The sequence below is a fragment of the Dromiciops gliroides genome, chromosome 2, assembly GCF_019393635.1.
Source record: "Dromiciops gliroides isolate mDroGli1 chromosome 2, mDroGli1.pri, whole genome shotgun sequence".
Taxonomy (NCBI): Eukaryota; Metazoa; Chordata; class Mammalia; order Microbiotheria; family Microbiotheriidae; genus Dromiciops; species Dromiciops gliroides.
This window is the reverse complement of record NC_057862.1, coordinates 535,846,544-535,869,742: the sequence shown is the minus strand read 5'-3', so window position 1 is coordinate 535,869,742 and position 23,199 is coordinate 535,846,544. Positions and strand designations below refer to the sequence as shown.

Genomic DNA, 23,199 nt, shown 5'->3' with positions numbered 1-23,199 from the left:
ATAAATTTGTTCTGTTTTGAGGGAGGCTGCCGGTCTCCTTCCTTGCCCCAGTATTGCGGCGAGCCGCTTAGCTAACACTCCCCAATTAAAAATTGGTCCCCACAGTTTCTAAATGTGTCTATTTGTGCCTTTCACTCATTGTTCTCCAAGTTATGACCCCTGGCAAAGCAGAAGCAACCTCATCCCTCCTCCATGACATCTAAGTCATCTTTTCTTTCTACTAAAAATCCCAGGTCTTTATTGATCCTTACATGACAGATGCTGAGGACCTTCACTATCCTGGTTATCTCTGTGGATATTTTCTAGCTTACCCATGTCCTCCCTAAAATATGGTTCCTTCATCTGAACACAATGCTCCAGAAGCAGTCTGGTCAAGGAAATGGAATATCCCATCACTTTTCCACTTCTGGACGCCATGCCTCTCTTACTCTGGTGTAAAATCCCATTATCTTCCTCCACTGCTACACCACACTATTGATTCATGTTAGGTTTGTGCGCCACTGAAATGCCCAGATCATTTCCAGATTGGTTGCTGTCTGGATACCTCTTCCATATGGCATGTTTGTAAAGTTGAATTTCTGAGCTCATTTTCGATAGGATTTACTTATCTCTAGTAAATTTCATCTCATTTGATTGGATCCAGGAGTCTAATCTGTCAAAAGGTGTTGTTTTTTGGATGCTGACTTGTCATCCAATGAGTTTACTTCTCAGCTTTGTGTCATCTGCAAAGTGGAGAAATGTTATCTTAATCCTTTAATGAAGCCGTTTATGTTTCAGATACCACCTAGCAGTAGAGGATGCTCTGGAATAATCCACCATGGCCCCTGTGTGCTTCTCAGGCCCTCAGGGCTTCTGATTGTCTCTCAGTTCCTTGGCTTTTCCCTTCTGATGTAGGAGGCAAAAAGGGGTTAATAGAAAAACCTAAGATCCAAGCTCTAATTCAGATATTAGCTCCAAAAGGGAATCAGATCCCAGTTAATGGATAACTTATATTAGGTTCTTGTACCCACAGAAATCAGTGCCCATAACAGGAACAGAGGGAGAGAGGCCATGATGACCTTAGACTAAATGACAACAATATAGAAATTCTAATGAAAAATGATTATATTTTGAAACTAGCCATGGGAATCAGAAAGAGACATGCGCAGAAAAGGCCAAAATTGTTCCCAGATTCACCTTATGATGTGTAAACCCCAAAAACACACCTCCACTGAAAAAGGTACCCGACTCTGGGGCTGGCTTAGGACCCCAGGAACTCCAAATTAGGATAAGCCCTCCCATGTAACACCCCTAGGTGGAGATTATTATAATGAGATTGATAATCAATTTATCCATACTATAAATATAACTGTCTTTCCTTTCCTTATTGGAGAGATACCTTTCCAATATTCTGGTTCTCTCCCTGTGGTAACCCACAGTATTACAATAAAACTTGGGAAGCTGAGTTACTGAGTCTTGTAATTCTTTTGGGATGACTCACAATCAATTTGACCCTAAATTCTAGCCCACATCATTTCCATGGGTGGTATCAGTGCTTTCAGGTTCAATTCAGTTATAAATATTTATTAAGCATCTCTAGTATGTGCCAAACGTGGTACTAGGTGATAGGGATGCAAAGATAAAACCCTCCCCCCAAATTCCTGCTGTCAAGAAGCTTACATTCTACTGAAAGAACAAACACATACACATACGAGTAAATGCAAAATCTTCACAACATATATGTAATATAATGGGGAAAGGTATTAATAGCTGAAGAAATCAGAAAGGCTTTCTTTAAGAAGTGAGATTGAAGATGAGTCTTGAAGAGAGTCCTAGAAATCCCAGACAAAGAGCAGAGCATTGAAAGCATGACAAATGGTTTTGCAAGGAAGGAGATGGGAGATGCAATGTCTTATAGATGCAACATCAAATATACCTTTATACCTAAAATAGAAAATACATGAGTGTAACATGTATCTGCCCTGGAAAGATGGGCAAAAGTCAGATTGTGATGGGCTTTAAATGCCAAGTAAAGTGCTTTGTATTTTATGCAAAACAATACTATCACTAATAATGAGATAATAAGGAGTCACTGAAGCTTATTGAGGGCAACTAGGTAGTATAGTCCCTGGAGGCTATCCCTGGAGTAAGGAGGACCTGAGTTCAAATCTGGTCTCAGACACTTACTAGCTGTGTGACCCTGAGCAAGTCACCTAACTGTTTGCCTTAGTTCCTCAACTGTAAAAAATGAGCCGGAAAAGGAAATGACAAACCACTCCAGTATCTTTGCTAAGAAAACCCCACAGAGAGTCAGACATGACTGAAACTACTCAACAACAACAATAAAGAATTTATTAAGCAAAGGAGTGACATCATTAGTCTCAGAGTTGTGTCTAGATCCTTCAATAAAATATCATAGCTCTTATGATCTTCATCCCATTGGCTCTTCCCAATCATTATATACCCAACTATATACTTCACTGAGTCACCTTTCTCAAGGTCACAAATATATGAAAGATTTAATCAGATTAGGCAAAAATGAAAACATAACTTATAGGTAAAATAGATGTGGACCCAGCCCCTCCGTAAGACAGAACCCTTTTGAGGCTGAAGGTAAACCTTCCATCTCCCATTGGTGCAAGAAGAGGAAACTCAGTTACTCACAAATAACACTTAACTGGACCATAGACTTCTCAGTTGTCCCACTAAGGGCTATAGGAACCATGATCCTGACCTGTGACCTCCTGGGCTCATCAATAAACTCCACAAGTCCCTTGCCCAAGAAGGAATGTAGACATACATTTTGCATTGATAAAAATGTTTGATCCTCACAGGAACTCTATAAGGTAGGTGGCATGGGTATCATTATTCCTATTTTATAGATGAAGAAAATGAAACTCAGAAGGATTAAGTGACTTTCCCCAGATAACACCATCAATAAATATCAAAGTTGAGTCTTAACTCATATCTTTTGACTTTGAAGTCAAGTGTATTTTTTCTACTATAGTATTTTTTGTCCTACAGCCTAAATAATGGTTCACTGACATCTTCCCAACATGACATCATACTTTGGCAGTTACTTGACCATCAAATGTTTCCTTTCTTTAGAGTACAGGTCGATCGCCTCTCTGACTGAAGCGGGGTAGTGTACTTCATCTTTGGTCTGCTGGAATTGTGCTTTGTTATTGTATTGATCTAACCTGTTGGCATTGTGCAAAAGGAAGGTATGCTATAGGTTCTTGAGCATTAAGCAGTGGCTGAGCATTTCAGAGATATCAAAGAGGGAATTTCTGCATTGAATGGGAAAGTGGATTAGATAATCTCTAACAGAGCCCAAGGTCCCTTCTAACATGAAGGTTCTATAAGATATTTTCCACTCAATTGCCATAGTAAAACTTTAGCCCTGGTTTAGTAGCCACACAGGAGCAGAAGATGTGGCCAAGAAAATGAAACTATGAAAAAAATGTCCATCATTTAAAAAAAATACTGGAGGTAGAGCTATTTTGAGAGAAATCTGTATGCTGCTTCCTTTGAACTAACAGATTCTGACAAGCAGACACTGAGAAACCAAACTCTCCAACATATTTAAACTCCAGTCAATCAGCACCAAGATGGTGGTCATTCTCAAGATGGTAGAGTAAAAATCCTGCTGCTGCAGATGTGCCCTCCCAACCTCTGAAGTCTTCAGGAAAACGCAGGTTGTTTTAAAAGCCACTTTGGAAAACCTGGCATTGGTTGGTCTTTTAACCACAAAAGTTTTATGCAATGCCTCACTTAAGTTAGCCACCATTTTTCCAAAGTCTCTGAGGTCTTCTGTTTACTCATGGGGCCATTTTGCTTCAAAAGCCTATAAAATACTGCCTTTCCCTTTGTTTGGGTCAATGCAGGTTATGCTGCTTGTGAATCTGAAGAACGCTTGTTTCACAAGCTGTTTTCTCACTACAACCAGTTCATCAGACCTGTAGAAAATGTGTCCGATCCTGTCACGGTGTATTTTGAAGTGGCAATTACCCAGCTGGCCAATGTGGTAAGTGACACTGAAAGAAGTGCATACTTAGAGCTTGGATCAGTTGGAGTCCCTTATCGCTAAAGAGCTTCAAGCACTGTCCAGATGTTATCACAATTTATTTAAGAGGTGTGACTATCAGCACTTGCTCCCCTTCCTTCAGTACTTTGAAAGCTTTACAAAAGCACCTTTCTCACAACTTTCCTTGAGGTTGGAACTCCAAAAATTATTATTCCCATTTTACAGATGAAAAAATGGAACTTCAGAGAGATGGAGTGACTTATAGTCACAAAGCCTATAAATGGTGGAATTGGGATGCAAACCCAGATTCCAAGACTAGTATTCATTGCACTATACCAAACTGTAAAGCAATGAGACTAATTTTCTATAAGATGTATATATGAGTCCTTCAAAGTCATCACCTTGTGACTCTGTACAACTGTTCTAATAAGGCAGTACGGTGCAGTGGAGAGAGTACTGGATCTGGAGTCAGGAAACCTGGGTTCACCTCAGGCCTTAGACACTTATTAGCTGGGTGACCCTGGGCAAGTCACTTAGCCATGTTTGCCCCAGTTTCCTCATCTGTAAAATGAGCTAGAGAAGGAAATGGCAAACCACTCCAGTATCTTGGCCAAGAAAACCCCAAAGAGGGGCCATGAAGAGTTGGACATGACTGAAACAACTAATTGACAGCAACAAGAAACCTGCATTAGAATCCCACTTCTGCCACTTGTGACAAAGTGTGGAGTCACTGTCTGTACCTCTCAAGGCCTTAGATCCCAGGGAGTTGGACTAGATCAGTGGTGTCCTGCTCAAATAGAAATAGGGCAACTAAACTGTACATAAGGATCTCAGCAAGGCTCATATTGACTTAGAAAACCACACATTAACATCATTTGTGTTCTTTATTTTTATTTATTTTTTAAACTATTTCCCAATTACATTCTAATCTGTCTCACGATACTTAGGAATGTTGTGGGCCTTTCATTTAACACCTCTGGACGAGAACCTCTAAGGTCCCTTCCAGCTCTAACTATATATAATCCTATGTTGCCACGCTTCAAAATATATCTGGTATCACTTCTTCTTTTGGTATTGGCTTTAGAACCATTTTATATGCCACCTAACAGTATAGACTCAGTCTCATTTGTTTATATATAGCCAGACCTAATTTTTTTTTATCTAAAATGATATTATGGGGGCCGCTAGGTGGCGCAGTGGATAGAGCACTGGCCCTGGAGTCAGGAGTACCTGAGTTCAAATCCAGCCTCAGACACTTAACACTTACTAACTGTGTGGCCCTGGGCAAGTCACTTAACCCCAATTGCCTCACTAAAAAAAAAACAAAAAAAACCCATTGTTATTTAAAATGATATTATGCCCACTTTATTCATCAGGCCTAACTATGAATGAGTTTTGGCTATTTTCAAAGATCAAACATACTTTTAGAGAATGAATCTATCAAATGTGGGTATGTTTATATGTATGAATGTGTGTATACATCTACATATCCATGTCCAAATTCATAGGCCTGGGCCTAGGCACATACATGTACACACACACATACATATACACGTACACACAACACACAGGTGTACACACACATATACACATACATGTGTGTATGTGTGTGTGTGTGTGTGTGTATTTCTGCCAGACTCTTTCTGCCATCTTGTAGCACCATTACGGTGCACATGAATGTCCTGGCAGAGGCTTTGAAAAGCATCAGCTACTCGGAGAATTGAAGAAAATGCCAGATTCTCATTAAACTGTTTTATAAAGTAATTGTCTGGTTCTTAACTGTGATGATGAAGCATGATTACAATGGCAAATTTGAATGATCACAGAGCAGGGAAACTTTCTGTGAACCCATTAAACAAGTGTGGTATAATCAGCTCCAGAATTGATATTTATAGAAAGATCTGCAAAAGTGGCAGAATCATCTACTACCATCTGATCAATTTGGATTTCCTTTGCTGGCATCATGGACCATGAAGAAGCAAGCCAAAAACACACAGGTGGAAAAATTCTAGAATATTCTTTTTTTTTAAGGAGGGAGAAGGAAGAGAAGGATGAGGAAGAGAAGAAGGAGAGGGAGGAGGAGAAGGAGAAGAAGGAGAAGGAGAAAGAGGAGGAGGAGGAGGAGAAGCAGCAACAGTAGAATTCTGAGTATGGGATTTTCAACTTTTGCCACTGAAGTTAGTTGCTTTTTCTAGATAATTAAAAAAAAATCTGGGCCTCTTTAGGATCAACTTGCTCTTTTTTTTTCTTAGAGTAGGGTAGGATGTTTACTTCAATTCACCAGTGGCAACCTTGACTCAATTACTCAATTACTCAACAAATATTTATTATATGCTGACTGTGTGTAACCTGTTGTGTTAGCTGCTATAGGGCCTAGCTTCTTAAACTGTGAGTCTTGATACCATATGAGATCTAGTAACTGAATGCAGGGGTCATGAAAAATTTGGCAACAATAAAAGGTTAAGAAGCTTTGTTATATACCTACCCCCTGTGAAGTAAAAAACTTTTCAGGTGAACAAGGGTTGGGAGTGGAAAAAGTTTAAGAAGCCCTGCTATAGGGAATACCAAGAAAACATGTGAAAAGGCCCCTATTTTCAAGAAACTTGCTGTCTACTTGGAATTGAGACCTAGAACATAAAGAAGCAACCACTAATATAAGGCAGTCTATGATAAATAATAATAACTGATTTTAAAGTAATACTTTACATTTTTAAAAGCACTTTGAACACATTATCTCATTTGATCCTCACAACAACTTTGTGAGGTAGGCAGGATAGCTATTATTCTCACCATTGGCAGATGATGAAACTGATAGTACAGAAAGGTTAATGATCACTTTAAGTTAAAGGCCTTGTCCCAAGATCACATGATCAGCACATGGCAGAACTGGAATTAGAACCCCTTTTCATCCTAGTCCAGCCCTCTCTCCATCACTCTAATAAGTAGGTAGGCGAAACATTGGTGCTGTGCAATATAGAGACAATAAATATTAGAGAAATTCATAGAAGGAAGAGATCCCCCTGAGATGATCTGGTCAAGTAAAGCACCCCTGAAGATCTGGGGTCAGAGCCCAGCAGAGCATCATATTCACTTTTTTTTTCTTTTTTTTTTTTTTTTGCGGGGCAATGAGGGTTAAGTGACTTGCCCAGGGTCACACAGCTAGTAAGTGTCAAGTGTCTGAGGCTGGATTTGAACTCAGGTCCTCCTGAATCCAGGGCTGGTGCTTTATCCACTGTGCCACCTAGCTGCCCCATCATATTCACTTTCAAAGCCAGTGGGGCTAGGGCCACACCTAGAGGGAGGCTAATGGGACGGAGTCCAAGAAAGCCCAACCACGTATGTGTCTTTTCTCTGCCTGTATATGAAAGTCAGATATGAATAGTTTTTGTACTATTTTTAATTTTATTTGTGACTCTGCCCTCCAATGACTATGGATAATCCAGGGTTGACTGTTTATGGGTTCTAATTCTTATGCTAACATGCATCTGTATTCGATGGCATTTGTAACGATATGGAGATTTTATTATTTTTTTCTCTTAGGATGAAGTTAACCAGATCATGGAAACCAATCTGTGGCTGCGCCATGTAAGTATCCTGGTTGCTAATCTCTCTGTATCTCTCTGGATTAGTAATGTCTACTCTCTGAAATCCAAAGACCCTCTCTGTTCCTGTCTCAGTACACTGACAAAATACCTTACCACCCCAAATTTCTCCTTCAAAAAAACTCTAAATGTCACATACAGTGGCATCTGGCTTAATATGAATCAGCCCCACATTTGCAGAAGTGGAGTATTAAAGGTCTCTGTGAGCTCTTGTTCTAGGGCCCAGTCCTTTGTGAATTCTTTCTTGATCTTTCCAGTTGTTAGCACTCTAGCTGTTCCCGCGCCCCCCCCCCAACCCCAGCCAAATTCTATATTTGGACACATAGGTGGTACAGTGGATAGAGGACTGGGCCTGCAGTCAGGAAGACCTGAATTCAAATTTGGCCTCAGACACTTACTAGCTGTGTGGCTTTGGGCAAGTCACTTAACCCCAATTGCCTCAGTTTCCTCATCTGTAAAATGAGCTGGAGAAGGAAATGGAAAACCACCCCAGTACTTTTGCCAAGAAAACCCCAAATGGGGTCATGAAGATTCAGACATGATTAAACAACAACAAATATTTTATATGTATTTATCTATGTGTTGGTTAATACTCCCCTACTCTTCACCCCAAGAGAATGTCAATACCTCAAGGACAGGAACATTTTTTGTCTTTATGATCCTAGCACCTAGTTGTCCACACATGATAGGTATTTCATAAAATCTGATTAAATTGAATTGAATTAAATAAATAATTTTTCTTATTTATTCCTGGTCATAAGACCTGTGTTTAAATCCCAGCTCAGGCACTGTGTGACAAGTAACTTATCTGTCACATTTTTCTCTTCAGTAAAATAAAGGTGTTGAATGAGACAACCCCTAAAGACCCATTCGGTTCAAAATCTATAATCCTATGTTGCTGGTTTTTATGTGTCCTGGTATCTACACTGAGCCTGAACTCCCGAAACTGTCTTTGATCCTTGAGCTTTTTTCCATTTTTACCATATTAGGTTTAGTGACAGTCAGCCACTAAGGATAAAGAGATGCCTGATCAGCCATCCCTTCCTTTTGCTCCTTAACAGCCTTCCTGAATAGTTCAAGACACCAGCAATATGTGGTTGACTTTTTTCATTGGCCTAAATACAGGTCACTCCCAAATATAGGGAGGAAAGGGGAAAAAAAAACCATTGTAAAGGAAAATAAACAAATAAATAGATGTATGTGTATGTATGCATATGTATATATACCTATAAAACAAGAATTACTAAAAGCAAAATTATTAAATCATTAAGATTAATTCAGATTTTCATAAACCAGACTTATAGAAAAGGCATAACCTATATTTGGTTCAATATAGTACATTACTGACTCAACATCGGTAGAAGCATATGAATCACAGGACCATGGAAGGGACCTTAGAGATGACCTAATACCTCTTTATTTTAAAAATGAGTAAATTTTAAAAATGAATAAATTGAGACCTAGAGGAAAAGGGATTTGCCCGAAGTCAAAGAGCTAGTGAATAGCAGAGCTGGAATCATTGCATTCTTTTTCCAGTAGTGTTAATATGCTGTTACTATTTAGTCATACTCTTTCTGCCTGATTTTATTTGTAATCTGTAACACTCATTTGTGATGGCTGTCCAGTTTTCTGTGGCCATGGGAGGGGGAAAATAAATCCAATTCCTGGAAGAGTGATTGGGCTTAGTGGAACTCCAAAGGTTAGAACTAGAACCTATGTGTATATGTTTCAGGGAAGCTGATTTAAAATTAATACATGAAAGAGTTTTCCAGCGGTCTCTGGAAATGGGACTGCCCTATGTGAATAGTATTTCCCCCATCACTTCAATTGTTGTTCAGTTGTTTTTCAGTCGTGTCCAACTTTTCACGACCCCATTTGGGATTTGTTTGTTTGTTTGTTTTGCCAAAGATCCTGGAGTGGTTTGCTATTTCCTTCTCCAACTCATTTTACATATGAGGAAACTTAGGCAAACCAGGATGAGTGACTTGCGCAGCTCACACATATAATAAGTGTCTGAGGCTGGATTTGAACTCACAGAGATGAGTTTTCCTGACTTCAGGCTCGACATTCTATCCATTGTGCCATCTAGTTGCTCAAAGGTTGAATGGTTGAATGATCACTTGTCAGGGATGTTGTGGGGATTCCAGTTCATCAATACCTGCCCTGCCCACCCCCCACCCCCAAGTAATTCAGATCATGATGGTTTAATAGAGATGAGCTTTCCTTCCAAGGACTCACTTGAAGCCATCGGCATCCAGACCCAAATAAATAGCATTGTGTTAATACTCCCAGAACATGGATGAAGTAAAAGTGAACTTAATGCTGGAAGTTCCTGAATACCTGATATGAAAATAATAATTTTCTCCTTTAGATCTGGAATGATTACAAATTGCGTTGGGATCCAGCGGAATATGATGGAATTGAGTTGCTTCGGGTCCCTGCTGATAAAATTTGGAAGCCTGATATTGTTCTCTATAACAAGTAAGACATGGTTCTCTGCCCCTTTCAAAAGGTTGCTCTGTTCATTGTCTTCAGTGTAGTCCCACGTAGCCCAAGTCCTCACTGTTAATGTTGCCTGGTTTCATTTTTAGTGCTGTTGGGGATTTTCAAGTTGAAGGCAAGACGAAAGCCCTTCTTAAACATGATGGCATGATAAGTTGGACCCCGCCAGCTATTTTCAAGAGCTCTTGTCCTATGGATATTACCTTTTTCCCTTTCGATCATCAGAATTGTTCTTTGAAGTTTGGCTCCTGGACATATGACAAAGCGAAGATTGACCTTTTAATCATTGGCTCAAAAGTGGATATGAATGATTTTTGGGAAAACAGTGAATGGGAGATAGTTGATGCTTCTGGATATAAGCATGACATAAAATACAACTGTTGTGAAGAGATCTACACAGATATAACCTATTCCTTTTACATCAGGAGGCTGCCAATGTTTTACACGATTAACTTGATAATCCCATGTCTCTTCATTTCATTTCTAACAGTTTTAGTCTTTTACCTACCATCTGACTGTGGAGAAAAGGTGACGCTTTGCATTTCAGTTCTGCTCTCTCTGACTGTGTTTTTGCTTGTAATCACAGAAACTATACCTTCTACCTCCCTTGTCATTCCTCTGGTGGGTGAATACCTGCTGTTCACAATGATTTTTGTGACCTTGTCCATTGTAGTGACAGTATTTGTGCTGAACATTCACTATCGGACTCCCACGACACACACCATGCCCAAGTGGGTCAAAACGGTTTTCCTCCGGATGTTACCCCAAATCCTGATGATGCGGAGGCCTCTGGAAAAGCAAAAGGAAAAACGTTCTAATAAAAATCCTCAAGGGTTTGCTAAGAAGCCTGCCAAGATCAAATTTCCCGAATGTGAAGATCCTAAGTTATTCGAAGAACAGGAATGTTGCCATTGTAACAAGTCTAATGAGCTAGCAACCAGCAAGAAGAGATTAAGTTATCAGTCTTTAAAATGGATGACAGAACAGTTGGAGTACTCATCTGAAGTCAAAGATGTGATTGACAGTGTCCAATTTATAGCAGAAAACATGAGGAACCAAAATGAAACAAAGGAGGTAAATGCATAATTTTTTTTTTTTCCTGCGGGGCAATGGGGGTTAAGTGACTTGCCCAGGGTCACACAGCTAGTAAGTGTCAAGTGTCTGAGGCTGTATTTGAACTCAGGTACTCCTGAATCCAGGGCCGGTGCTTTATCCACTGCGCCACCTAGCCGCCCCCAAATGCATAACTTTTTTTTTTTTTTTTTAGTGAGGCAATTGGGGTTAAGTGACTTGCCCAGGGTCACACAGCTAGTAAGTGTTAAGTGTCTGAGGCCAGATTTGAACTCAGGTACTCCTGACTCCAGGGCCGGTGCTCTATCCACTGCGCCACCTAGCTGTCCCCATAACTTTTTAAAAATTTGATTTGATTTGATTTTCAGGTCTGCATCCTCCCCCACCCCCCCCACCCCGCTCTACCCACTTGAGAAAACAAGAAAAACATGACCTGTTATAAACATGTAGTTAAGCAAAACAAATACCTGAATCTGTCATTTGTGTCTCCCTGTCCCTTGCTCCCAATGCCTCAATCTGCACTCCATGTCCATCATCATCTCTTTGGAGCTGGGTAGCAAATGCAAGACTCTCTTCGCTGATAGAACTCCTCACTTTAAAGCAGCATTGTTAGCACAGCAAGAAAGTCAGTGAGGCTGAACTATGGGAGCAAGAAGGCAGCAGTTGTGGTCAGTAGCCTCAAGGCGTATACTAACCTCTCCTACACTGGGGCTTCTTACAACCAGCAAATATATATAAAACAGAGCTTCCACTGTTGGTGTTTTGAAATTAGCCCTCATCACACTGTGTGCAGAACAGTACTAGTGTTTAGAGGAGGGAAAGAGAAGGGAGCTCATCACAGTGAAGTAGTGAGACTCTGTAATGATTGGAATGACGCCACCTGCTGGAGACTTACTGTAGAAGAGTTCCGCCCATGAAGCAAAGGTCTTTGAGGGCAAGACCAGGAGTCTTTTCTTTGGCGTCAGGAAGTGACGCGGGCTAGTGGGAGGAGGAAGGAAGAGACTGGCGCTCGGTCTCACTCTCTTTCCTGAGGATGCTGGTGGAGAGGGGAGCTAGAAATGCGCTCTCCCTTTAATAGATAGGAATCTAGGCCTTTCTCTCTCTCTTTACCAAATTCTTATTCTCCTTAATAAATGCTTAAAAGTCTAACTCTTGCTAAAGCTTATAATTTATTGGTGACCACTCATTAGATATTTTAGACAGACTAGCTAGAATTTTAGCCCTTAACAACTCCGAGGAGGTAGATAACCCTGGGTGTCCTTCCCTTTACATCTGTGGGATTGCTAAAAGTATTGTTCCATGGGAGGTTGTCCCCACCTATCAGTATAGTCAGATCACCCAAGGTCTAGGGCACAAAGAAATTCAAAAGTAATGGCTATGATGAGTCTGCTGTCATAGATTTCCAAAGTCCAACATCAGCAAAAGCTAGCTATGGAGCCATCACTTTTCCCTTAGAGCATACTGGTATCAGAGATTGGAGACTCTGACAATCACCATTTTCTTTGGTATTGGTCAGAAGTGTTTAAGTGTGAGATATTCAACAGGAGTGGAGTCTGTTATTCTAGAGCCCCTAAATACACAAGGCCACTGAGGAAAAGCAATAAAAATAGATCACATTCTCTAAGTTGCCTTTAGTAAAGAAAACTAATTTTTCTTTGTTTGGATTTCAGGTGGAAGATGACTGGAAATATGTGGCCATGGTAGTAGACCGAGTGTTTCTTTGGGTATTTATAATTGTCTGTGTATTTGGAACAGCAGGGTTATTTCTACAACCACTAACTGGGAACACAGTAAAATCCTAACTTGGTCTGCTTTCCTTTGCCTTTTGCCTTCTGAAATTCAGATTTGGTCAATATTACTCCATACAAGGAAAAGGAGATGAGGCCATTCTCCAAACCCCCAAATTGCACATATCCCCTTCCCCTCCTCCCTCACCCCCTATTAATTAGGAAAGACTATTAGCTTGAGAGGGGGGACTGTCCTAGCTGGAAGGGCCTTTTGTGACACAGTAGAATTCCTTTGTGGCAGTGGTGCCGAAAGACAGGACTCTGACCTGCTGTGGCCTGTGCTGTATTGGATTTTTGGTGTTCTGTTTTAGGGACTGGATTTGAATTGTGGCATGTCTGAACCACGTCACATCAAGCTGTGTTCTTTTGGGGCTTTTGCTGTTTGTCAACAGTGTAGCACCTTCTGGTGTTGAAATCACCTATTTGCCCTTCCTGAAGATTATAAGACTTGGGAAATATTGTCAACTTTGTTGTTCCGTGCATGTCTCTATGATATGATTCAAATAACTTAGCATACAGTAAAACTAATGGGCAAAACCTGGGGGGGATAGATTTCTTCTTTGAGTTTATTATTCATTCATTCAATCAATCAATAAATGTATATTGAACACCTGCTATATGTGAACCACTGTGTTAGTCCCTAAGAGAGATAGCAAGAGGAATAATCAACCTACTATATGCCAGGCACTTTTCTAGGTTCTTGGGATACAAAGACAAAAACAAAATAGCCCCTACCCTCAAGGAACTTACATTCTATTAAGGGAGACATATATACAAATAAGCATAGTCAAAATATACATATACACACATATAATATATAGGCATAAATATGTATATGTGTATATAAGTGTGTATGTATATGTGTAGACATAGACACACATACACATACATATATAAATACACACAGGGCACTTCGTGGGAATCACTAATAGTAATAGTTCATATATGGCATGCTACTGTTAGAAAGCCTTTTCATATTATTTTCATCCCTTTAGCTCACTTCACAATAACTTTGGGTTTTTTTTTTGTTTGTTTTTTTGTGGTGGGGCAATGGGGGTTAAGTGACTTGCCCAGGGTCACACAGCTAGTAAGTGTCAAGTGTCTGAGGCCAGATTTGAAGTCAGGTCCTCCTGAATCCAGGGCCTGTGCTTTTATCCATTGTGCCACCTGGCTGCCCCCCACAATAACTTTGTTTTGTTTTGTTTTGTTTTGTTGGTGAGGCAATTGGGGTTAAGTGACTTGCCCAGGGTCACCAGCTAGTAAGTGTCAAGGGTCTGAGATCGGATTTGAACTCAGGTCCTCCTGAATCCAGGGCTGGTGCTCTATCCACTACGCCACCTAGTTGCCCCCACAATAACTTTGTGAGGCAGGTGATATACACATCTCCTTTTTGCAGATGGGAAGAATGAAGATGATAGTTGTTAAAACTGCTCATTCAAGGCAGACCCAACTCAATGTCAGACTTCTAACTCTCAAGCCCTTTGTTATACGTGTGCTTGGCATATAGTAGGTGCTAAATAAATACTTATTGTTTGACTATACCAATGATGCCACCTAATTCAAGCAGGCTTTGCCTCTATAGAAGGGGGATGTGTTTGGTCAATGTCACTATGCAGAAATTTCCACAAAGTCAATATAAAATTATGATTTCTGGAGTTGAGGGTGGGGGCATAGGGAAGACCCATAGGCAACTCCGGGTGTGATGCTGTACTTGTGGAACTAATAGAGCACTCCCCTGGCCCTGGAAGTGCAGGGATAGGATTCTACTGTGCTGGATATCCCTGAAGTAACATCTGAATAGGCCAAGAGAAAGGAGTTTTGTAGCATTTCCACCCAGAAATTTCTAATTACTCGCTGTATTTAGTCTTCAGAATAAAAGTGTTTTTGTAAGAAGTTATGACTTGGTGCCTATTTGGGAAGGTGGCTTCCTGGGAACAATGCTGGGTGTCCTCACTCTGAAGAACAATTCCTGGATCTTTTGATGTGAACCACTACTTTATAAGGCGAATCCTTTCACTGTCAGGGTACTGATACATACATTTTATAATGTAAAAGGTGGGAAACAGGGCTTCGTATTTTATAATGATCTTTGATAAAATTCCTTACAGTAAAACAAAATTAAAGGGACTGAGCAGGGGCGTAACTAGGTTATCTGTCTGAGATTATGCAATTCAATCCATACTAGTGTCAGAAGGGAAGAGATCATCTGGACCAACCCCTTCATTTTGTAGATGAAGGAGAAATGGAGTCACAGAACAGCTATGTCTAGGCAGCTAGGGGGTACAGTGGAGAAAGCACTGGGCCTGCACTCAGGAAGTCCTGAATTCAAAACCAGCCTCAGAAGATTAGCTATGTCACCTGGGGCAAGGCACTTAACCCACTGCCTGCCTCAGTTTCCTCATATCTGAAATGGGGATACCAACAGCACCTCTCTCCCAGAATTGTTGTAAGGATCAAATGAGATCATATTTGTCATTCCTTCTTTCCCCATATTCCTAGAAAAAAACAGTCTGTACTTGTTGCCTCCAATTCCATTCAACTCACTTCTCAACCCTCTGTATTTTGACTTGGGAGAACTGGTTTCTGTTCCTAGTGATATGTTCTACTTCCCTGGGTCTTAGTTTCTTCTTCTTTTTTTTGTTTTTTTGGTGAGGCAATTGGGGTTAAGTGACTTGCCCAGGGTCACACAGCTAGTAAGTGTCAAGTGTCTGAAGTCAAATTTGAACTCAGGTCCTCCTGACTCCAGGGCCGGTGTTCTATCCACTGTGCCACCTAGCTGCCCCCAGTTTCTTCTTTTATAAACACAAAGGAGTTGGAGTAGATTACCTCTAAGGTCCTTTGTAACTCTAACATTTGAGAATGCTGTGATTCTCTCGCTTCTCAAACCTTTTGGCAATGTGAATGCAACCCCCCTCCCCCAGCAGAGAGAGGAGGGAGAACATGAAGTGGCTCCTTGTGAGGATTCCTTTCTTGGAGACAAGAAGCATGAGGCGAAAGGAGGAAAACGTTATGGAATGACAATGGAGTTAAAACTCCTACTAACCAGCTCATGAAAAAAAAAAAAATCTTTAGCTGGTGCAGCAACCTCCCTCGGGGTTTGGGGGCATCCTCTATCTGATCCTTCTCCCCCAATCCCACCCCATGGCAGTGACTCAACCTGAAATCTCTAGACGCCATAAGATGGGGAAAATATTGATAATATCCTGTTGTATGAAGGAAAGCGAGTGCATCTGTGTGTGCGTGTGTATATGGTGGTGGGGAAGGATGGAGAGGAGGGAAGAGGAGGAGAACATTAGGCAGCATAGATGACGCTGGATGAAAAGAGGCTTCTTTCTGGGCCCAAGGGAAAGGGGACTAGAAACCCAGCTGGAGTCAGTATCTTCTGTGGCCCCCACATCACCTCACCTCAAGAAGGTTAAGGACTCCCAGCAGGAGGTAAGGTCCATGCCCCAGCACTGGAAGGAACAAGGACCAAACAGTAAAGAGGAAAGGAAAAAATAAGGAAAAAGGCTGAAACACAAAAAGTCCAAAAGACAGACTGTGTATATGTGTAACTAGTAAGGAGATAAACCTCTAGTGGAATTCATAAAGAAAGAAGGAAAAATGAATATAACCTTTTAAAAAGGATATGGTATGGGGGCAGCTAGGTGGCGAAGTGGATAGAGCACTGGCCCTGGATTCAGGAGTACCTGAGTTCAAAGCTGGCCTCAGACACTTAACACTTACTAGCTGTGTGACCCTGGGCAAGTCACTTAACCCTCATTGCCCTGCAAAAAACAAAAACAAAAACAAAAGTATATGGTATACTCAATAAGTATTATTCTTGGAAAGAAAGAAAACATTTCCCCTAAAGTTTCTACTTTGGGTTAATTAATTAATAATAATAATTATTATTATTAATAATAGCCAATTTTTATATAGTGCTTACTATATAGACTATATATGTATATTTACACACATACATTATATGTGTGTATGTATGTATGTATGTGTATTTATATGTGAATGTGTGTGTTAGTACAGTGCCAGGCACTATACTAAGTACCTTACATAATCCTTATTTTCTTTTTTCCTCACAATAACCTTGGGACATAGAACTCATCTTACAGATGAGGAAACTGAGTTAAACATTTAACCAAGCTTAAGTGATTTGCACAGGCTAACAATCAATAAGTGTCTGGATTTGAATTCAGGTCTTCCCGATTCCAAGCCTAGCACTCTCTCCACTACACCATCTAGCCATCCCTGGGTTAAAAGAAGCTATTGAATGATACAGTATAGTGGGAAGCATTTATATGTGATAGGATCCATCTTCCATATTTGTATTATGCCTTTCATTCTCATGAAGAAGAGAATTCTGTGGATTCCCCAAGGATCAAGGCATAATCATGAGAAATACCAGGATGATTCAGAAGAAAAATATAGCTTAAAAGAAGATAGATAGAAAATAGGTAAGAAAAAAGGAAAGGTGTGCACCACAACACTGGAAGAGATTCCAGTGAAGAAGGAAGCTACAAGAAAGAGTGTAGAGGGAATGGAAAGAGGGAAGATTTCTCCTGGTCTTGGAACAGGGTCTGACTATCTCAATTCAATCTAACAATTGCTTTTTTTTACATTTTTTCTGGAGCAGAAAGAAGCCACAGGGATCTCAAACCCTGGATATTCTGCCTGCTATTCTGGAAAAAATGGGTATTTTACTTAGTCACATCTGGGGAAATATTCTCACCTTGCTTCTGATACATACACATGCGCGCGTGCACACACACACACATACATATACATGTACACACACAAACACACACATATACACCCACATATAATATCATACAATATATACATGTATATCTATACGATCTGTGTCTGTAGTTATGTCCACATCTGTATCTTTTTATCTATACAGAGAGAGGTAAATCTCATTTCCATGGTGTTTTAAGCTTTATAAAATGCTTTCCTCACAATAACTCTGTGAGGTATGGTGGGCAAGTATCATTACCCCCATTTTACACATGAGGAAACTATGATCTTCTAAGGTGCTGATTCTGTGGTTCTGTGATTTATTTCTCTACAATAATACACCTTAACATTGCCTTGGAATTCAGTAGAACCTATCATAGGTAACATCCCTGTGAAAGCCCTTGTTGTTCAGTTGTTTTCAAGTGTTTGATTCTTTGTGGCCCCATTTGGGGTTTTCTTGGCAAAGTGGTTTGCCATTTCCTTCTCCAGTTCATTTTAAAGATCAGGAACTGAGACAAAAAGGGTGAAGTGACTTGCCCAAGGTCACACAACTAGTAAATGTTTGAGGCTGGATTTGAACTCAAGTCTGCTCTGGGCCAGGTGCTCTATCCATTGTGCCGCCTAGCTGCCCTCAGGGAGAAGAGCCTTAGACTGCCTTTATTTCTTTCCAGTTCTCCTATAAGGCAGTATATCTATTAGGAAACATTTTTTAAAAGCTAAATATCTTGGGCAGCTAGGTGGTGCAGTGGATAAAGCACCAACCCTGGATTCAGGAGAACCTGAATGCAAATCTGGCCTCAGACCCTTGACACTTACTAGCTGTGTGACCCTGGGCAAGTCACTTAACCCTCATTGCCCTGGAAAAAAAAGCTAAATATCTCAGAGGGGCATCTTTTCCTGCCTATTCTGACTCTAATCACTGTGTGTGAGTATGGTATGTAAAAGAGGTTGGGATAAATTATGTTCTAAGTCTAGGACAAAACTTGGTAATTGGTCCATTGAGAAAGGAGTTGGTCTAGTAGTGTGCTGGTAAACGTTTAAAACAACCAGCTTTATGGGGAGTGGGAGTGGGGGAGGGGGGTAGTGTTTGCAGGACATACTTTTAAGTTTAATCTACATGATTTATATTTTCTCCATCACTTTCTCAAGTCTGGACTATCAACAAAGCAATATATGTCACATGGAAAATTTAACAATCATCTTCCAGAGTCAATATGAGCTGTTTCTAACATATCCCTGAGTTTGTCCTGCCTAACACTCCCTTATCTCAGTCCAGGATGTAATTACAGAAAGCCAGAGGTGGATAATGATGCATTAAACTAAGTGCAAAGGTGTGCATATACATTCCCAGACCAAGGTATAAAAAAAAGTCTCTTGACTGAATTGGAAGGGGCCATTGCCATTGTCTGGCTAGAGTCTGGTCACACAGGAGCCATCCTTCAAAAGCTAGCTTGCCAGTTCTATAGGCATTCAAGGCAGGAATCAGGAGTTAGGGAAGAACCAGTCTCTGAGAGAGGTTTGGGTGATGATCTATAGGAATTGAGAGTCGCTGGGATGTGAAGGCTATGACCAGGGTGCCACTCCTCTTCTCTCAAAGGTCAGCTGCAGCAGGAGATGGGAGAGCTGAAGCTGAAGGTAGGGTTGCTCTTCTTTTCACGTGGCTCAAAGAGAACCAGCCTATTTATCTAGCAGGAGACAGTAATCAGGTAGTTTGAAAAAAGGAGTAACGACAGAAGGCAGGAAACAGCTTTGATGAGTGAGACCTCTGTCAGCGGAGAAGATTAATTCTTTAAAAAACCAGTCCTGGCAGTTCAGACTCAAAATACTCACTGAACAAGCATTTATCAAATACCTACAGGTGCCAGGCACTGTGCTAGGCACAAATACAATGAATGGAACAATTCTTCCTCTCAAGGAACTTAGATTTCCAGCAAATATACTCCCTCCTTCTAAAATGAGGAAAGTAGGGCATTTTAGAGTTAGAAGAGACATTAAAAATCACTTAGGGGGCAGCTAGGTGGTGCACTGGATAGAGCACCGGCCCTGGAGTCAGGAGGACCTGAGTTCAAATCCAGCCTCAGACACTTAACACTTAATAGCTGTGTGACCCTGGGCAAGTCACTTAACCCCAATTGCCTCACTTAAAAAAAAATCACTTAGTATAATTCTTGCATTTTACAGAAGGGAGATTGAGCCCCAGTGAGCTTAAGTGACTTGCTATAAAGATCTCAGGAGCCTCTTCACCCTGCTAAATGAAGAAGCTGCCAAGGAAACTCAGACCCCTTGAGTTACCTTGTCATAGAATGATCTGTAGTAAAGGGCAAAGCCCTCTTTTCCTGAGGGTGGGGAATGTGTGAGGTTGGGATGGGGAGGAAAGACAAAGTTTGAACATCAACTAGTCATCAATTACTCATTGAGCTACTCTCTCCCCACCTGCCCACCCACCACATAAAAATCAGCACTAGTCCCCAGGTCTAGGCTCCTCACTCCCTTCTCCTACTTACCAGTTGTTTTAGTTTCCTTTTGGGGTTTGCTTGGCAAAGACACTGGAGTGGTTTGCCACCTCCTTCTCCAGCCCATTTTACAGATGAGGAACTGAGGCAAAACAGGTTAAGTGACTTGCCCAGAGTCACACAAGTCATAAGTGTCCAAGGACAAATTTGAACTCAGGAAGATGAGCCTTCCTGATTCCAAAACCAGCACTTTAGCCACTGTACCACATAAGAAGCCTATAAAAAAAATCCAACAGACTTTGTTGGTTTGAGGGGAAAGGATAGCTCATTCCCTTTGGGGCCCCAATGGGGTGCCTAATTCCACCTAGTTCTCAGAAGGTTTGACCTGGTTCTAATATCCTACCTGATTGCTCTTCATATTGTAAATATGTCCACCCAATAAAACTGGCTTGTTTTACTGTCTCATTGTGTTCTCCATATTTCTTTCCCCTATAGTAGACTATTGTTACTTGGAATTTTTCCAAGTCTGCATTAATACACTTACACAAGGTCACACAAATTATCAGTGGCTGAACCAAGACTAGAACTCAGGTTTCTACACACTTAACCAAACAAAATTGATTCTATTATGTCCCCAAAACATTTTTAATGTACATACAGAATACAACTCTCTTGTATACCATGTGCAGTTTGCCTAAAATTATTAATTATAACAGACATGAAGAAAGCATTTAATTATCAATAGTTTTATTAACTTTTTCTAGAATTTACAAGGGACTTGGCAGTATGCGTGATGATTTGTATGGTTCTAGTCTTAAGAAGTCTATGCAGGAAAGCTTGAATACCTTCTTTTTCTCATGACAAATTTCACTGTAACAAGAGATATTCAAAATTATTTGATTCATTATTCTTTTCAAAAGCAGCCATTGGAAAATGCCTATTTAAAGACCTTAGTGAGGAATTTAGTTGTGAGGGTTTAGAGAGGGGGAGCCTCTGGTATCAGTTTCTCCTGTTTCTTTTTTCTTTCTTGATTCTTCTTTCTCCAGAGCCCTTTTCCCTGTCCTGGACATTAAGGGGAAGCCTAGATTAGAAGAAAAAACCTTAATGGGACAGCTTAAGGTGTATATATGTGGAAGAGGGTCTAGGAAAGCTGTACATCTTTGTTTTGGTGTTTGGCTGACTGAATGACTTCCTCCTGCCTCCTCTGTATCTTTGCTCTTTGGGAGCCCAGAAGCAGAAAACAGTTAATGCCTTAGAATCCTGAGGTGAAGAATGGTATTAATTAGGTAGCCCAGGGCTGAAATGTCTGTCTTCTTTTTTTTGGAGGCAATCAAGGTTGTGACTTGCCCAGGATCACACAACTAGTAAGATTCTGAGGTCAGGGAGCTGCTAGGTGGTGCAGTGGATAATGCACCAGCCCTGGAGTCAGGAGGACCTGAGTTAAAATCTGGCATCAGACACTTGACACTTACTAGCTGTGCGACCTTGGACAAGTCACTTAACCCTCATTGCCCAGCCCCCCAAAAACAAAAAAGAGTCTGAGGTCAAATTTGAACTCAGGTCCTCCTGACTCCAGGGCAGGTGCTCTATCCACAGTGCCACCCAGCTGCCCCTCATTTATTTCTTCTTTGAACAAATCAAGTAAAAGAACTCCTTTTGACAAACTAACAAGATTCAGAAAAAATTCAAGGCAGCCCATTTTATTTTAATACATAATAATAAATACACCTTAATTTTGTTTTTATAAATGGATCAAGTTTATATGTTTTTAGATTATGTTAAATTTACAATACACTCAAATGCACACACAGTCAAACATGGAAGCTAACCCATGCTTGGGAGCTAACATACATACAGGTACATGAAAGCCAGCACATATGCTTAAACACAAAGACGGGCGCTAACACAAGTCCTTAGATGAATTCTGTCACCTGTGTTCAGTGGCAACACACCTAATAGCTCTGTCTTGTGGACACCAAAATCATGTTTTCTAGAGTCTCGGCTCTTTTAATACATCTGAAATTACTACCTTGGCTGTCCCTTTATGGTTTCATGTAGGACAGTTAACCCCTTGGCACCCCCTATTATGACACCTACTTATCATCAAGTCTTCCTGAGGCTTTGAAGATGACCTTAGGTTCTCAAAGGAGAATACCAATTTTGGCAGCTCCTACCAAGCTGGAAAGGCTTCCAAAATAGGCCCAAAGGAATGTGAGTGTATCTGCCAAAGATCAGCCAAGCTCAATTCAGAGAGACTTATCAATGTGGATAATGACTTTTTTTTTAGTCTCAGCAACTCTCTGAAACTATTTACTAAGTCATGTGGGGATTGTGTAGTCTTGGTGAGGCAATGAGGGTTAAGTGACTTGCCCAAGGTCACACTACTAGTAAGTGTCACGTGTCTGAGGTTGGATTTGAACTCAGGTCCTCCTGAATCCAGGGCCAGTGCTCTATCCACTGTGCCTCCTAGCTGCCCCCTGAATATTTTTATAAGATCTTCTATACTGAGCAAGACTACACAATCCTTGGGGCAGCTAGGTGGCACAGTGGATAGAGCACTGGCCCTGGATTCAGGAGGACCTGAGTTCAAATCCGGCCTTAGACACTTTACACACTTACTAGGTGTGTGACCTTGGGCAAGTCACTTAAGCCCAATTGCCTCACCAAAAAAAAAAAAATTCAAGAAAAATTAACTGATGAAAACTAATCAAGCAGAGATTTCCTGGGTACCCAGGATAGAGTGTATGTGTGTATGTATTATGTATGACAGTTTTGAGTTTCTATTAGTATGTGAAAGATTCTTATTACCTTTCATAAGACATGTTTTCATAAATCTAAGTCTCCATATTGGGCCTATCATTTTTTTGTATTTTAAGTGAGCATCTTCTTCCCCATCCTTTTGTCTGATCAAGGCTTTCAAGCCTATATCATCAGAAATGCTAACCAAACCTCTTTGAGAGCATTGATATTAACTAGAATAAAACTGTGTTTATAGGCAAATTAAAAGAGAAAAATTGTCCAGAACTACAGATTCACAGATCATA

The 23,199-nt window shown here is 40.6% G+C and overlaps 1 protein-coding gene across 3 annotated transcripts in view; it reads left to right on the top strand.

Annotated features, from left to right (window-relative positions):
• Positions 1-13,760, top strand: part of CHRNA6 (cholinergic receptor nicotinic alpha 6 subunit) — a 60,652-nt gene extending 46,892 nt beyond the window's left edge. For all 3 annotated transcript variants that reach the window (XM_043988688.1, XM_043988687.1, XM_043988689.1), the window contains exons 2-6: positions 3,867-4,006; positions 7,547-7,591; positions 9,980-10,089; positions 10,200-11,184; positions 12,852-13,760. In XM_043988688.1, coding sequence (XP_043844623.1) covers positions 3,867-4,006; positions 7,547-7,591; positions 9,980-10,089; positions 10,200-11,184; positions 12,852-12,983 — 1,412 coding nt within the window. In that variant the 3' untranslated portion in view covers positions 12,984-13,760. The remainder of the gene's footprint in view (positions 1-3,866; positions 4,007-7,546; positions 7,592-9,979; positions 10,090-10,199; positions 11,185-12,851) is intronic.
• Positions 13,761-23,199: the final 9,439 nt, after the last annotated feature.